Below are 17028 nucleotides of genomic sequence, written 5' to 3'. Positions count from 1 at the left end.
AGATGCTCTGGTCACTGACTGTTACTATGGTGATTCAAGTTGTCAGCGCTGACAAACGTTGATGAAACACCCCCCGGATCCTGCAAAAATGAGAAATCATACTAACACCTATTTTCTGAATATTGCTGGCACACTTAAAATACTGATACTTTGCCTTTCCATAGCTAGTTGTTTGCTATCCCTATTGTCTGTATGCTATTTGTCTTTATGTTTACTGCTCTTCTTTGACTTTTTGGACTTTTTATGCTTGTGTCTGTGGGATGAAGAACTCTTTTCACTTTCATCACGCTTCTTGCTGCTGCTGCTCTTTTTCTTGTGCTTCTTGTGGTGCTTCTTGTGTTTGCGATGCTTTCTGTGACTCTTCTCCTGCTCAGAACTACCATCGGTCCTTGTGGGGCTGACAGATGCACTCCTGTCATCCTCCTCCTCTTCTTCCTCTTCCTCCTCCTCCTCTTCTTCAGTAGAATGGTCAGATTCTTCATCACCAGCGCTGGAACGTGCTTTCTTTGTTGCCTCATGATGAGTGTCCAAGTCCTCTGCATCTTCCTCATAGTCCGGATTGAATTGCTCCTCATCATGACCCAAGTCGACCGACAGCCTTGCTGTCTTGCCCTCTTTTGCATCTTGGTCATCTTGGACCGACTTGGATCCTTCATCTGCCGGGTCATTGGGTTGTGCAGACTCTTTCTTCACTTTCATGTCACTAGTTTCATCATTAGATTCTTTTTCTTTATTTTCAACTTCACTATGTTTAGGTTCTTCTATTTTTTCATCTGTCTCCATGGGTTTTTCTTCCGTCTCCACAGGTTTTTCACCATCTTCATCATCACTCTGCCTTTCCACTTTAATTTTCTTGATATGATCCTTCTCGGCATCTCCACTGCTCTTTCGCTTCAAAGACTTTTCCTTTTTAACTTTCACTTTTTTCACCTTCTTCTTCCCTTTTTCTTTTTTATGTGTGCCCTCCTCACCACCGTCTTTATGCTTGTCGTGTTTGAGTCGCTCCGACTTTTCAGACTTGACCTTTACTGGCTTGGAATCAATCTGCCTGACTGTCCTCTTGTATGTTTTTGGTTCACCTTTTCTAGAAGGGGACCTGTCACGGGGCCCGTCTGGTGACCTTGCAACCACAACCCGTCTACTGTCAGTGACCGTCGCACCAAGTCTGCCTTCTAATTTTGATCCTTTGGGGAGTGGTGAATCAATCATCTTTGCCATCTTGGATTTTGGACTCAGCCCTGCAGAACTAGTGCTTGAATAATCTACTATGTTGATTGTGGATTTCAGCGGGCTTTTCAAGGGTCCACCAGATGAGAAGACATCATCATGGATGACTTCAACAGCGACAGATTTAGGCTTCTTCTTCTTCACCTTCTTTACTTTCTGGTCACTGATCTCAGGCTCAACATCCTTGGATTTCTTGATTTTCTTTTTGTCCTTTTCAAACTTTTCATCATTTTTATCTCCTTCCTCCACTTCGACACCCGACTCCTGGCTGTTGTCTTCTTCAGCTTTAGGTTTGCGTTTTTTGACCTTTCTTGTTTTTTCCTTGATTTCCTTTTGCTTCTTCTTCTTCTTTGCTTTCTTGACACTTGTCTCTGCATTGGAAGATTTCAAGACCTCCTCATTACTAGACTGCTGTTGTTCATGTTGGTCTTCCCCGGGGCTTCGAGATCTGTTACGTACATTCTGATCTTCTTTCTCCTCTCCACCCACTGATGACTCCCTTTCCTCGTTTCTCTTTTCACTGTGCCTTCGCTTCGGCTTGTGTTTTGTATCCCTGTCTTTGTGTTTTGTTTCTTTGTCTCTTTCCCTCTCTTCTTTGTATTTCTCATCTCCAATTCTCTCCTGACGCATCCGCTCTTCGCGGTCATTGTCGTTTTCTTCCTTTCTTCTCCGTTTGCTTCTACTATCTTCCTCTCGCTTCTTTGAGGATTCTCTGTCGTCATCCTTGTCGTATTCTCTGCTTCTCCCTCTCTCTCTTCCTGAATCTCGTGCTTGATCGTGACCAATTTCCCTTTCCTTGTCTCTGTCATAGTCCCGTTCTCTGTCCCTCTCTGGCTCCCTTTCACGATCTTGATGTCTTTCTCGGTCCCGATCATCGTCCCTGTCCCTTGCGTATTCTCTGTCGCGATCCCTTTCTCTTTCATATCTTTCCTGCTCAAAGTTTCTCTCATAGTTCCTGTCCCTCTCTCGGTCGATTCTGTCATCGTAGTGCCTTTCTCGTTCTCTTTCATAGTCTCTTTCGCGGTAACGATCTCTATTTCTGCCAAGGTCCCGTTCCCTGTCTGGGTGCCTGTCTCTGTCTCTGTTGTAAGCCCGTTCTGCTTCATATCTCTCCCGTTCCCTTTCATATCTTTCCCTGTCCCTGTCATAGAATCTATCCCTGTCAGGATCGTGCCTGTATCTCTCCCTGTCGTAACGCTCCCACGAGACTTCTTGCAATCTTTCTCGTTCATAGCGATCTCTGTCACTATCCCTTCCTCTTTCTCTGTTATATTCCCGACCCCTGTCTCGGTCCATATTCCCACCTCTGTCATGGTCAGTGTCCCGACTTCTGTCATGGTCAGTGTTGCCGCCTCTGTCACGGTCAGTGTTGCTGCCTCTGTCACGATCAGTGTTTCCACCTCTTTCACGCTCAGTGTCCCGACTTCTGTCATGGTCTGACTCTCGAGCGCGATCACGATCAGCATCCCGACCTCTGTCCCGGTCAACCTCATGACCTCTCTCACGATTGTCTTCCCTTGGCCTGTCACGGTCAGTCTCGCGACTGTTATCACGGTCATTCTCCCGACTTCTGTCACGGTCATATTCATTATCTTTTACATTCTCCTTCCTCCTTTGCCGGTCCTTTGGTTTATCATCTTCTTTTTCTTGAGAAGTCTTTTTCCTTCCATCCTCCTCTTTGTCTTTTTCTTTCGCATCTTTATCTTTCTCCTTATTGTCACTCTTACTTGATTCTTTCACATCTGCATCAGTATTCTTGATAGCATTTTCCTCATTTGGTCCAGACTTGTGTTTCTCTTTGTCCCTACTGTCCCTGTTCCTCTCTCTGTACATTTTCGTGTCTGACTCTCTGGCCTTTCGATCCGTGTTCTGATCCCGATCTCTTGTCCTCTCTCTGTCATGATCCCTTCCTCTCCGGTTCCACCCTGGACGCCCTCTGTAGTCTTCACCAGGGTATTCTCCTTCCGGAAACAGAGGTGGAGGACCACCCTCACTACCTTGAGGGGGAAAGCGTGACCCTGGCTGGGAGAACCTGGGACCCTGGGACGGACCCCAGTACGGGGCATTGTCCCTGTGTCCCTCATATGTTTGGCCATAGGCCATATCCATTCGTGGTGGAGGTGGTCCTTGGGGGGCAAAGTTTGGAGAGTTTGGGTCAAAAGGAGGAAAGTTTGGAGGTGGGCCATGGGGAGGGCCATGGGGAGGCATATTGTGTGGTGGTGGAATATTGGGTGGAATATTGTGGGGTGGTGGAATATTGTGCGGTCCAGGTGGTAGGTGAGGAGGAACCATGCCTTGCCCAGGGGGGCCTCCTGCTTGGGCATTGGGTGGGCCTCCTGGTGGTCCACTAGGAGGATTGTTGAATGAGGCATACTGTGGTGGCTCACCATACCTCTGATCAAAGTGATCAAAGGGTCTATGCCTCGGTTCATATCTTGAGAACCTTGGACCATATCGGGGATGGCCACGGGGTTGAAAGTGACGTTGGTTGTAGTACCCTCCTCTACCCCTTCGCCTGAAATCTGGTGGTGGAGACTGAGAGTGACCTCTCCTCGGGGGAAACTGTCTGCCCCGTGGATCAAACCTGTCACGTGACCGTCGCCGCCTTGGTGAAAAAGACCGATCTCGCGAGTCTGGTCTAATTCTCCTGGATCTGGACCAGGATCTTGAATATGGAGAACGAGACCGCGATCTTGACCTGGACCCTGACCATGAAGTATAACTAGATCCAGACCTGGACCTCGAACGAGACCGGGAGCGGGACCAGGATCCAGTGCTGCTGGTCCATGAGCGCGAGCTTCTTGAGTAGGAGTATGAGCTGTGTGGTGATTGCAACACCCTTTTCTGATCTTGGCAAAATTTTTCCATTTCCTGAGCAACATCATCTGCTTCCTTATCATGTGAATGATACCTGTAGAAAAAGACATAACATGAAGAGCACATTTTTATTAGTCACTGAAGCAATTACACAAAATGATGATGTTCATCTAAGTATAATGATGCCATTGTTGAATGACCCTGTAGTGCAAGGAATGAATAAAAATTGGTGGCTGATTTTTACCCCTTTCAAGAGTTACAGTACAATGCACCCATGCAGAATGAGTATTGAAATCTGATGAACTCATTTCTTATTGAAATATTGGTAAGTCATGTGCTTTGCAGCAGATGTCACTGCTAATAATGCAGTGAATTAAATGTAAGTACTTTACATTCACATGCTCACTTGGATTATTAATAAGTTTATTGGCGATGTGTGCAAAGTCCCTTGTCATCTTGTAGAGCCATCAATATTTTTTTCCTACATCAGTTTGAGAGATTCCATATCTTAAATCTTGTCACAAGAGAGAGAGAGAGAGAGAGAGATTCCAGCTTGCCAAATAATGCAAGTTCTTGTGAAATTATGTGGGGCATTGTATACACATCTTCAGTTGTCTTAAAAATAGCCAGAGAGAGATGCATGATAAGATGCACAATAAAAAGATCGAGTGCCTTGAATTAAGCTCACTCTACTTTACTCAGTTGAGGTGGCATGGACTTACGTTCCAACACCTGGAGGGCCAGTAGGACCCGAAGGCATGCCATGTGGAGGTAGTCCTGGAGGCAAGGTGGCAGGAGGCAGTACTGTTGATCCTGTAGATGATGTCCCTGGGTGTGATGTAGGTGCATCAGATTGTGCCTGCGCTATAGGGTCTGGAGTTGGACGAACACCAGACTCCTGTCCAGGGTGAGCCTGAGAAGTGGGCGGTTGGGCAGACACCGACCCAGCTGCAGACGAGGACGGCTGTGGACCACTGATGACTTGGGGCAATGGGGTGTTTAATGAGGGTGGTGGTTGGCTGAAATCAATGTTCAAGCCTGGTTGGGCCTGCTGTGGAACTTGAGGAGGTGCATGACCTGGAGCTTGTGAGGAAGACTGAGTGGTTGTATGCACAGCATCCTGTGAGGCACTGTGAGCTTGACCAATGTGTGGCTGGTGCAACTTTGAAGAGTTTTCTTGAGGACCAGCAGCTTGGCTCGATGAGGATGAGACAAGATGTGTTACTGCCATATGGGTTGATGATGGAACAGAGCTAGCCACTTGGGTTGGTGCTGTTGGAACATGCTGCCCTTGACTGGCATGCACAGGAGCTACCGGCACCGGATGAGAATGAGCTGTAGATACTGGCTGCTCACTAGCCATCGATGTCACTCCTGAACTAGGCACTTGTTGCTGCTGTGAGATAGAAGTAACATTGGCAACTGACTGAGGAGAGGATTGATGCAGGGTCTGGGAAGGTACTGATGCAGGCTGGTGTACTGGAGGTGTATTTGTAGCTGTTGATACTGGTGGATGAGAATGTCCAGCATGAACCATTGATGGCTGCTGGCCAGCAAGCTGATTCTGGTGTCCTGGATGTACTTGTGGTGGTTGCTGCTGCTGCTGAACTTGTTGCTGATGGACTTGGGACTGTTGTGGGTGAGGAGGTTGCTGCTGCTGCACATGTGGTTGCTGTGGGTGACCCGGTGGTTGCCGTTGTTGTTCCTGTGGTTGTTGTAGGTTAACTGGTGGCCGCTGCTGTTGAACTTGTGGTTGTTGTGGGTGTACTGGGGGTGGCTGATGTTGCACTTGTGGTTGTTGCGAGTGCACTGGGGGTGGCTGTTGTTGCACTTGTGGTTGTTGTGTGTGCACAGGAGGTTGCTGCTGTTGCACCTGAGGTTGTTGTGAGTGTACTGGGGGTGGCTGCTGTTGCATATGTGTTTGCTGTGTGTGCACTGGATGTTGCTGCTGTTGCACCCGAGGTTGTTGTGGGTTGACTGGAGGTTGCTGCTGTTGCACCCGGGGTGGCTGAGTGTGGACTGGAGGTTGCTGCTGTTGCACTTGTGGTGGCTGCGAGTGGTGTACTTGCACTGCTGATTGATGTGTCTGCTGTGGTGGTTGGTGTACCTGCGGAGGTGGCTGCTGGTGTACTTGCTGGTGCTGGTTTACCTGTTGGTGCTGCTGATGTCCTGGATGTAATGGTTGGGGTGGTTGCTGTGGATGTTGACTGCCTTGTGGCAAATTGGGCATCTGCATCGGTTGCTGATGAACAGGCGGGGGTGGATGTTGAACAGGTGGTGGCTGCTGCTGACTTTGTGAAACCTGCTGATATCCTTGCGGAGGATGATGACTGTTAGGAGGTGGCTGTTGATGAACAACTTGATGTCCTGGAGGTTGCTGGCTACTATGCTGGGCTTGCTGATACCCATGGTGTGCACCTTGTACCTGTAGTGGCTGCTGATAACTTGGTGCTTGTTGTTGTTGGTTGTTAGCAGGTGGTGGTGGGTGGTACGACTGCTGCTCTTGGGAATGTGGTTGTGATGACGGAGGCCCATGCATGCCACGCTGTTGCTGGTGTTCCTGTTGCCGGACATTTGACTCAAAATTAGAGTGAGAGCGGTGCCCGTAATGATTTGAGTGTTCATCTCTGCTTTCACGTTTGTAGCTGTGACTGTCATAGTCACTGTAATCATTGTAGTTGCGTGACGAGTGGTATCTGGACTGATAAGGCCTGTATGAGCCTCTTCCCCGATATGAAAAACCACCTAAAAGGGGAAAGAGAAGAGAGCTAAATGACAAACCACAGAAGGTACACCTGTAGCGGCCTAACATCTGTACTTGAAGGTAATCAAGAAAACTTCACAGAGAGAAGTTAAAAGAATCCTAGTAGTATGTTGTAGTAACGATTTACTGAAAATTTGTTTGCAGCCATGCAGATGGCTGAATTGCAGAGTTTGTACATTTCCATTGGGTAATAACATACATAATCATACTTCAATTAAAATGTAAGACTACATAATCATAAAAAGCAACAACAACTGAATGATTGATAATGAAGATTAAGATGATTGATAATGGAGATAATAGACTACGAAGGAAAAAAAAAAGAAAATAGAAGGGAAAGGTAAGAGAGAAAAATGAAGAGAGCAAGGAAATATGCACAAGTGTCAAAGATAACAAGTGAAGGTAAAGAAAATGAGAAAGCCATAAAATAAAGGACACAACTTCAACAGGTAAACTGTAATCTTAAAACACTGCCCTTTGCTGAGGTATACAGATGAAAAAGGGGAGGGGGAGAAGACACCATCTACCCCAATGTACCAGGAACAGACACCAAAATGGGGACTAACAGCCTAAATGTTAGCATTTTTGGAATATTGCTTGCACACGTCAATTTTCAAAAGCTCTATCAAAATTGTTTTTCACAACAATGGTCTATGAAAAGTTCAATTATCAAAGGGCCACAAGGGAGAATCACAAACACATATGACATTTGGTTCTGTGGGGATTTTGAAGTTCACTGCATTGTTTTTGACAGAAGTATGTGTGTACAAATTTAACATATATTAAGTGAAAATGTGAAAATTGTCAGAAGCATTTCTATGGTAACAACCCTTATTTCTTTTGTCAATCTGGAAGTATGCATTGAACTTACCTTGATATCTCTGGTTGTCATGATATTCGCGTGATTGTTCCAAGGTTGGCAAGGTTCTTGTCTGTTTTAAAAGATATAAAAGAGACACAACTGTAAATTCACACTAGTTCCACATAAGATGCATGTCAAGATTTATTTTGACATGAATTTGAAGTAGATACGTATACCACCTACATCCACATATCTGTGCATGTTATGGTATGCTCTTACTTGTGACTAAGATATTAAAGGGATCGTATAGTTTTGGTTGAGACCTAATTTCAGTTTTCTAACATTGTTTGCTGAGATAATGAGAAACCTCTTATGAAATATGAAACAGCATGTAATTCTATGAGGAATTCAACGTTTATTTGATGAAAATTGGTTTTGAAATGGCTAAGATATCCAAAAAAGAGCGATTCTAATATATGATCGCTTTGTTTTACTTTGTTTTTGGATGTTTCAGTCGTTCCAAACCTGATTCTCATCAAATAAACTTTGAATTTCTCTTAAAATGGTATGCTCTGTACTATACCATAAGTGTTTTCTTGGTATCTCGCAAAAAGTTTAAAGCCCAATTCTCATCTCCACCAATACTGTACCATCCCTTTAATCATCAAGAAAGTAAATAGAAGTTTTTGATGAAAGGAACTACCTCTCACTGAAAATTATGGATCTTAGATATCTCATTGCAAACCAAAATTTGCAGTCAGTTCAACTTCTGTGGGGAAACATAATCAAGAGGTTTGGTGTGTGTCCAAAATACACAATCATACTGCAAAGAAATGTACACGATAGTGATTACAAAAAATTCTTTTCAGGTGACTTGAGTACACACACTCTCATCTACCCTTAATCAAAGTGGGGGAAGGACAAACACAACTACAAATCCTCTGTTGCCTTGCTCTTTTTCTTTTGGCTAAAATTGAAAAAATAGAAGGAAGATCATACAACACTTTGAACAGTCATCATATTCTATATGTGCGAAATGTTAGAAAAATCCACTGTGTACTGAAGTTGCTATCAAATAAAATGATATTGTCATAGTGGCCAGAAAATATAACTTTTTTTTTTTTGTTGTACGAAATTAATGCAATTTGAATTACAACACACAAATGTGAACCACCGTATATGACATTTACAATGATTGCACTGTTTTATATTCTATTCAATCTCATTAAAGAGGATGAAGTCACACAATGATCATACCCTCTGTTCCCAATGCTCTCGATGATCACTCCTGTGGGTGGGGTCAGGTTGAGATGATACCGGTGGCTGGGGTGGGGCCGCTGGCTCTGACATTGGTTCCTGAGGGACGGACTTTGGCTTTGATCTCCTTACATAGTTTGTCTCACTCTGGAAGTTTAGCACATACTGTGTACAGAACAGATTGAGAATCTCATTAGCAAACTGTCCGATATCAATTATTTCGCAGGCACATTTCACAAATCAGGACTTGTACGACGATTTTCAGTTTGCAATCGGGAATGCAAAGATCATACTTCTTGCATGCCCTCGGCATATAGGCATGAATATGTACATAGTAGGCTAGGTATCTGTGTGCAGCTGCTGCCTGCCCATGTTGCATGTACTAGTACTCACACACTGGAGGGTGATGTTTTGACAGGTTGATAAATTTGCAAATTTTATTGACTAAAGAAATTCACAAAAATAAATGCCCCACAAAATGTTCAGCATCTACAGTATATTCATGCTCTTTCTCTCTCATACATGTCTTGTGCAAATGATAATATGTTGCCAAATAGACTGGATTCCTCTGGACTACTCTGAAATAGTGTAATAATTAAAAAAAAAAAAAAAAAACATTTGAGGTTTTTGAATGCCCCTTGTGGGCAGCAAATTCTATTGGATCACCCACGTTTGCCCATGCTACTGAGGCTTTAGAGCAATCTACTATAAACAAAGCAGACATAGGATATGATCACTCGTACATTACAGAAATGGTCTAAAAAAAAAACCCTGCATCACGGTTCAACCTCCCATGCCAAAATTCAACAGCATGCAAAAGCATAGGTTTCTGCATGCAGCAGGTTGTTGAATTTTGGACGGCATTATGGTCAAACTATGGGTGGCTTGCTATCCTATGTGTCTCCTGATGAGACAGAATGCTCTGATAAGATACTGACCTTCCGCAGTTGTTGATTTGGCACAAGGGAGTTTGGCGAGACATCCTGTTCATGGCAGTTGGGACACTCGTGGTCGTCTGTCTCAAGCAGAGCATTGCGGATGCCTGAATACACAGGGACAAAGTGGGTGAAAATGATGTAAGTTGATCCTGTTACTATACAAAATTTCTAATGTAATTTTAATCTGGAACAAAAGACAATAATAATCTAATTTTTCACCAAACTGCTATTTGTTTAGAAATCAAATTAATATTCATCTCATTAACAAAAAAAAAAAAAAATGTACTGTATTCATATGAGCAGATTTTCTGATGAATCATATCTAGAAAACAATTGTGGTCAGATGGTGATTTCATTTTCCATTTGGAAAAGGTGTGAGACATTTTTTTTAAAAGTTCATTTCCCTCCTTTTATCATTTTTCAATTCTAATATTTTTTTTCATTTTTGTTTTTCTTCCTTTCTCTTTGAAAATGAAACTACATCTGCATAGAAACATTAATCTATTTTTGTGATATGCGCTATACAAATACGGTTTATTATTATCTCAGCGATGACTCCTCTGAATAATGTTTTGGACTGAAGAGTCAAGTAAGTGAAGATGAGGTGCACACTAACATAAATGAAGGGACGTGGGACTGAATGGGAAAGGTATTTTTGCCTAATTAAAAATATATAATCTCTTCTTGTAACAACACAGTTTTTCCTTACTTTGTAGTGGCCAAATTGTCTGTCTCCGCCAAGACAACTTTGTAATATTGTAAACATGAATTTTGTGTGCCACAGACTGTTGCACAAAATGTGCAAATACTTTGGGAGATTTTGGATTTGTACCAAAACACTCTCATTCCTATGCGTATAAAATAAACTTAGACCTCTTAAACTGATCCAGCCCAATGTTTCTACTGTTACAGAGTAAAGAGGTGTTCTGCGATTAAGCTAGAAGTGGGGCATTTCATCAAGTACTTTGTCAGATATTTCATTTTGACATGCTGTTCTCAGCTACTGAAATCCTTGCACCCGACAGGCTGAGAGCCAATTTTTCAGAAAGAATGTCTGACAAAATGCTTGGTGAAAGGCCCCCCAGTGAGATTCATAAACATATAGAGTGGTCTTCTCTGGATACAAGGAAAGAATTGATGAGGTTATGGAAGATACTTACAGTCATCACAGAAGCTGTTTCCACAGCAGGGAATGAGGACTGCTTCTGTCATCAGGTTTTTACAAATCTTACACACCAGTTCCTCTGGTATCTCTGGCTCCTCTTCCACCGGTTCTGGGGAGTTCCCCTTCACGAATGGTGGTCTCTCCTTCTTCCCGATGAGGATTGCTTGTCTGGAGGCAGTCATGATGGGTAGAAAAAGGATATGGTATGGAATACACTGATGGAAAGGTTTGCCATTTCACACAGTGATTACGGACAGTCAAACCAAAATATTATGTTTTTGTTTTTTTTACCATCTGTCACATTTCACTCATACTTTTGCTGATGATGAAACTCTATTACTTCTTTCTTCTTGAAAGTGACTTGACATATAGAGCACACAAAACTATCTGACAAGCATGAAAACTGGTTCTAATGAAATGCATATCTAACCAAATGAGAAATAAAAACAAAACAGACTAAAGACCTGCAGTCCCAAAATGAATTGATCATAAGTGTGATCAATTTCGTACATATCTCGAAGTTACTGGCTATGTCAAGCTGTAAATCTACAAGAAACACTCCCATTTTCACACTGCATTTGGCATAACTGCACATCAATCTTAACTACAGCACTTTAACATTTGAATAAGTGGAGTCGCAAGGTAAAAACTATTAACACTACTAGACTGCATTTCAGCATTATCATGTAATACTGCAACAACTTTCTAACGCAATAGCAAAAGAGAAAATATGAACTCATCAGACTTTATCATAAATCATACTACAATAAAATCTTTACTTTTCTTACAGGCTGTAATAGAAATGAAAATAATAAGTGAACTTACAGATCCATCTTGGGTATGTTCAGAACTGACAGATATGATTTGGGGATGCCTGCTTTGTTCTTCATTTGGAATCCAGCATACCTCTGCTTCTGATCCTCTTCCTAGATACAGACAACATTGGACAGTTTGAGAGAAGAAGATGTGACAAGTGTCAATCAACGTTGGCAAAGTAATCAAGGATTATAGCAGAGCTCAAAATTAATGGAGGCCTGGAGGCCCATGGCCACTAGAATTGTGGTCAGGCCAACAAATTTCAAAATGGCACCTTCTCGTGGCTTGATTGGGCAACTACAATTCAAAATTAATTTTTATATTTCCTAACATTTTGGGCCACTACAAGTCTTTTTCTGCCCAAGAAAATTTCAAACTCAAGATATCAGTAGCTCGGGCCACCAGCAAAAAAAAAGTTAGTGTCAAGCCCTGATAATAGTCTTATGTACTACAGTATCAAAGAAAAAAAAAAAGAAGCTATCTGCAAACTAAAGCAATGATATAAAACAATGCTATAACATTTTAGGTAGGACCTTTTTGTTGTAAGTTAGACAACACTGTAATTGTTATCTTGTTTGCAACTGAACCCAAACAGAGGCAAACTACAACCAAACACAATAGGGATAACATGCCAATGATCTAAATCCAACACTCACGTCTCCAATAAAGGGGCATTTCTGCTTGTAGTGTCCTGGCTTCCCACATCGGTGGCATGTGTAGTTTCGTGGAGGTGCAGCATTGCGATTCATGCGTCTAGTGTCGATGTATCTAAACGAAGGAGAAGCATAATGTATCAATTCTCATGCATTGCTACACAAGAGCTGTTAAATGACCAAATCAATCGATTCAATGTAGCATCAAAATCTTTCCAGTCTTATTCAAAACAAATACAAGTGAAAGGAAGATTGCTAGAATACATACTAGTAATAACAGCATCCCACCAGGAAGTCAATTAATAGCTCATGGTACCGAGTGCTTCATATGACCAGCACTTCAGAGGGAAGGTACACAATTTTAGCATTCAAAGGGCCTAATGACTCAAATCAACACAAGAGATTACATGGGGTGAACTTCTTCTTTGCTGATAGTATTCCCTCAGCACTGGTCCTTGTGGTTTGGGTGGCAGGTTCTGGCGAGACCGCTTCCCATGTATATTGAAATTTATATGATCCGACACAGGGAGGTGGGGTCTCATCCCATCTCCCTGATCGACTCTAGGACACACAGAAATGCTCTAATCCATATTCTCTCCCCTCCCCTCCTCCCCCTTTCATTCTCCTCTCCCCTCTACCCATATGTTCATCTATGAATGCATTCATCTATATATCCACATGTAAAAAATGATAGAAATTACCTATCCCATCTATCAATGTATCTATATATCCATCCATCCATGTATGTATGTACAGTGTCATCATATCCATCATATCTTCAAACAAGTCAAAACAAGGCCAGTGCAAGAGCTTCTCACGGTTCTAGGATTCCACTCTACCATGATAAACGAATACAGCTACTGGTCCTGTATTACAGGAATGCCTGGAACCAAGGCTACCCTCTGACCATTGAAGACCACTCTATCCTACCTTGATGGGTCATACTCCTGTCCAGCTTGAAGCACCATGGCAGCTATCTTGTCTTCTTCAGGGGCATTGGCTGTCACGAGATCAGCTCTCTGTAGCAACAAGGGCATTTTAAAAAGCATTTCAATGGTTAACACGTCAAGTTAAAGCCTTGTCAATAAGCTTTGTCGAGTCAAAAAGCTTTGTCAAGTCAAACCTTGGTATCCTACTTTGCCTTGTCATCTTATGGTATTGTTAAAAGACAGAGATAAAGTTTAAAGACAAAGCACTTATCCACAAAAAAAAAAAAAAAAAAGTAAAATGACTTTGAATAAAGTCAGCAAATATAAAAGCCAGAGAAAAGGAATATCTCAACAGGAATTGACCCTGTCACAAGAACGGTGTAACAGATTTGTATTATCTTCCAGTTACTTTAAAATCACTTCATCTTTTGAATTATCTTTTTTTTTTTTAATCTTTTTTTAAAGGTCATTATGTGTCCGATGCCCACATCATCCAATTGTGACTATTATCTCTCAACTAAATCAACTGAGATCAGTTAAAGTTTTCCCTTCTGATCTTTGATAACCAAGATTTTATGAATGAACCATGCGTCACTACATCTGCCTATAAGCCAATAATATGCGAGTTAACTACATGATAGCTACACCCAACAGCCCTAAACACAAATAGTATAATCATTACTCATGATATGGTAACATATTCTTGCGATGGTATACTATAAAGCACATGATTAAAATACTAAATCTGATTTTGGCCTCCTTGTATGTGTTGATGTCAGTCTTGTGTTCTTTGCAGTGCTCTATTTTGATCAACATCTGGTTTGTTGTGATTTATCAACAAGATAAGAACTTTGGTTTTGAGAACCTTCCACCTTCTTCTCACTCCAAGTACACAGACACATTCCAACAACCCGAGAAATGAAACAAACTCACTGCCGCATAACAAATGAAAAGCGTCAAGCAGGAACACTCACCTTGCTCAATTCTGCAATAGCTAGCTTGTGACCCTGCATGGACCAAATAAAGTTTTTCGTTAAAGACATACAAAAATTATGATGACATAAAAGAGAAACAAAACAGAAAACTGAAATGAATTGAAGATGTGTGCAAAGATGTATTTGATAGAGCTAACGAAAGAGAAGATGGATTCCAAAGTCCCTATATCCATCCAGCATTATTAATGGCTTCCTAGCTCAATGTTGCTTTGTCTCTTCTCTACATCAAATTCTCTCTCATTTCAAAATCAAACTTGCCAAATATAAGTGATATTCTTTTGGACCATAATAAACGCAAGTTGTTTTCATGCCTGATAAAATAAAAGTCATTTGTAAAGCCAAACATTTTTCCCCTAAAATCTATGCCCTGCTTTTAGAAGATTTAAGGAAGATTTTGGCCTTGCTTTTCAGCATTATGATTACAACTTTTATTGAAAAGTTTCTGCCCAATTCATTGTCAAGAGGGGGAAAAATTTTCTATGTTTATTTTTCAGGCTTTCAATTCAAATGCAATATTTGATGCACAAACAGGTTCCCTACCCCCACCAAAGCCCTAAGGAGCTAATGCAGCTGGAACACTCATCAGCGGTGGAGAAGTAAAATCCATGGCATCCCACGGAACATATAGATAGACATAGATACATTTCAGTTCTTCAATGCACCGCACAGAAAAGCTTGAACAATAAATTGCCAAAGATGTTTCCAAATGAGCAAGCCTTGAGTGAAGACTACTTGCTTGTAGTGTGAATACTTCTGCCACAATGACGATGGTTCATTCTGGTGGGACCGTCGTTTTCTGTAGCACCGTTTGAGTTGAGGGGCCACATTGCATACATGGACTGCAATTAGGATGTGATGAAAGGGTAACTACGCGTATACTTTCACACAACTTTGAAATGCCACTAGAGCCCATTTTGGTTCGACCCCAAATTTGACCGTTAAGACGATAGCGTAGGAAGTGCTCTTAATCCGTATGCAGCAAAACAGAGAGACTTTATACATGTAAGTGTATCTACATACTGCAAGTTGGCCCAATTGCAAGTGGTGAAGTTGGCAATGTGTTCGCAGTATGGCACATATTGTGCCTTGGTCATCACTGTGATGGTTGGTTGAATAGTCTTCACTCATGGTCATTGTGTAAAATAACGTATCTACGAGGAGATACTGCATTTTCTTAGATCTAAATAACATATCTACACAGAAGATTGAAAAGCAATTTCTTTGATCTTCTTAATCTATCAACAAGATGGCTTCTTTTGAATGTGATGGACGTAACTAAAGCTGGGCCTTTCTTTGGGGATTTTTCTTGCCCTCAAATTTCGAGATTTGTATGTTACTTTCATCATTCTGCTTGGACAGACATTTGCATTACATTTTGATGGAAGACTTGAGGGGAAAAAAAGTGGATTAGCATTGAAGGAAAGCAACACTAAAACACAACTATCACTTCTCAATCAAGTTTTAAACTGAGAGGAAGGGAAATGAAAACAGTGCAAAAGTTTGATGGCATGTGCAAATGTACTGAAAATAAGTTGCTTCTGTCAACTGTCCTACAATCTTATCCTTCAGAAAAAAAAAAGAAGAAATAATAAATTGTATTATTATACAGGTTTAAAAAAAAAGTATCATAGGAAAATGAGATTAACAAAATGAATATGTATTAGATATCCACCCAAATAATTGTATAAAGGCTCCACTTCTCAAAAGAACAATACAGGAGACATGAGCAGAACCAGTTCCTCTCTTTTATCTGATGGGAAACTATTCTGTCTTTCCTTTTGTATGTACATGTGTTTATGTATGTTTGTTTGTTTATTTGTTTTGAAGAGGGTAGGCTAGGGGGTTCAGGAGAGGAGAGTAAACTCATTATGTATAGAAGCAGCACTACTACATATTCTGATATTGGCATTTCCTAGAATATGCATCTACTGTGGAAGATCCAATAGAAGATGCAACTAGGTTCTCGAAGATGCGAGGGTGCTTAAAGGTGCTCAGCTGATGAGAGTGGCATCCACGTAGGTAAGACATCTTCTTGAAGGACCAAGAGTGGTATCATCACATCACATCATCTCACGCACAAGTTATGCAATAACGCTTTTGGATGTGGGCTCTTACCAATCTTCCATACACTACCACACGTTAACCAAGAATAAAATTGGTGACCAAATCCAAAATAGGCTGCAGTTTTCATATTTTCATTCATCATTCTCTCATTGTTGTTGTTAAACAGAAAACAAAATGATTTAAGGTTATTACTCTATTACGAACTTTGAAAAGAACAGGCCAGAAACTGTATGTCTGGGAACATAAAAAAACAATACAAATAAGTTGTGCATTCTCCACGTCATTATACATGCAGTTATTTCATTGTGATGGGGAAGGGACTCAATTAAATTTCCAAATGCTCTCCTCTTTTTTCAGTGGAAGATCATTCAGCATTCGGATCTTGGTTGCCATAGTTCCAATGAAAATAGATGTATATTGATAATTTTGCTTTCCTGGATTTGGAGTTTGTTTTGTCAAAGCTGTGTTATGTCAGAAATATTTGAAGGTGTAATGGCAGCATAAATCCACGCCAAGTAGTCCCCATGACTCTTACAGGCCTATGGTAGATATTCATGCCTGTGATGTGACAGGCGTATGATCCACATAACATGCAGGGGGT

The 17028-nt window shown here is 41.5% G+C and overlaps 1 protein-coding gene across 1 annotated transcript in view; it reads right to left on the bottom strand.

Annotated features, from left to right (window-relative positions):
* The window catches only part of LOC140232419 (uncharacterized), a 48238-nt gene continuing 31210 nt past the window's right edge, over positions 1-17028 (bottom strand). The window contains exons 5-14 of the mRNA XM_072312552.1: positions 14343-14375; positions 13370-13458; positions 12443-12554; positions 11796-11896; positions 10966-11138; positions 9806-9909; positions 8868-9032; positions 7680-7740; positions 4767-6789; positions 1-4138 (exon numbers count right to left, since the gene is read on the bottom strand). Of these exons, the coding sequence (XP_072168653.1) occupies positions 196-4138; positions 4767-6789; positions 7680-7740; positions 8868-9032; positions 9806-9909; positions 10966-11138; positions 11796-11896; positions 12443-12554; positions 13370-13458; positions 14343-14375 (6804 nt within the window). The 3' untranslated portion in view covers positions 1-195. The remainder of the gene's footprint in view (positions 4139-4766; positions 6790-7679; positions 7741-8867; positions 9033-9805; positions 9910-10965; positions 11139-11795; positions 11897-12442; positions 12555-13369; positions 13459-14342; positions 14376-17028) is intronic.

This window comes from Diadema setosum, chromosome 8 (assembly GCF_964275005.1).
Source record: "Diadema setosum chromosome 8, eeDiaSeto1, whole genome shotgun sequence".
NCBI lineage: Eukaryota > Metazoa > Echinodermata > Echinoidea > Diadematoida > Diadematidae > Diadema > Diadema setosum.
Note: the sequence above shows the minus strand (reverse complement) of the source record. Positions and strands in the feature narration are given on the sequence as shown.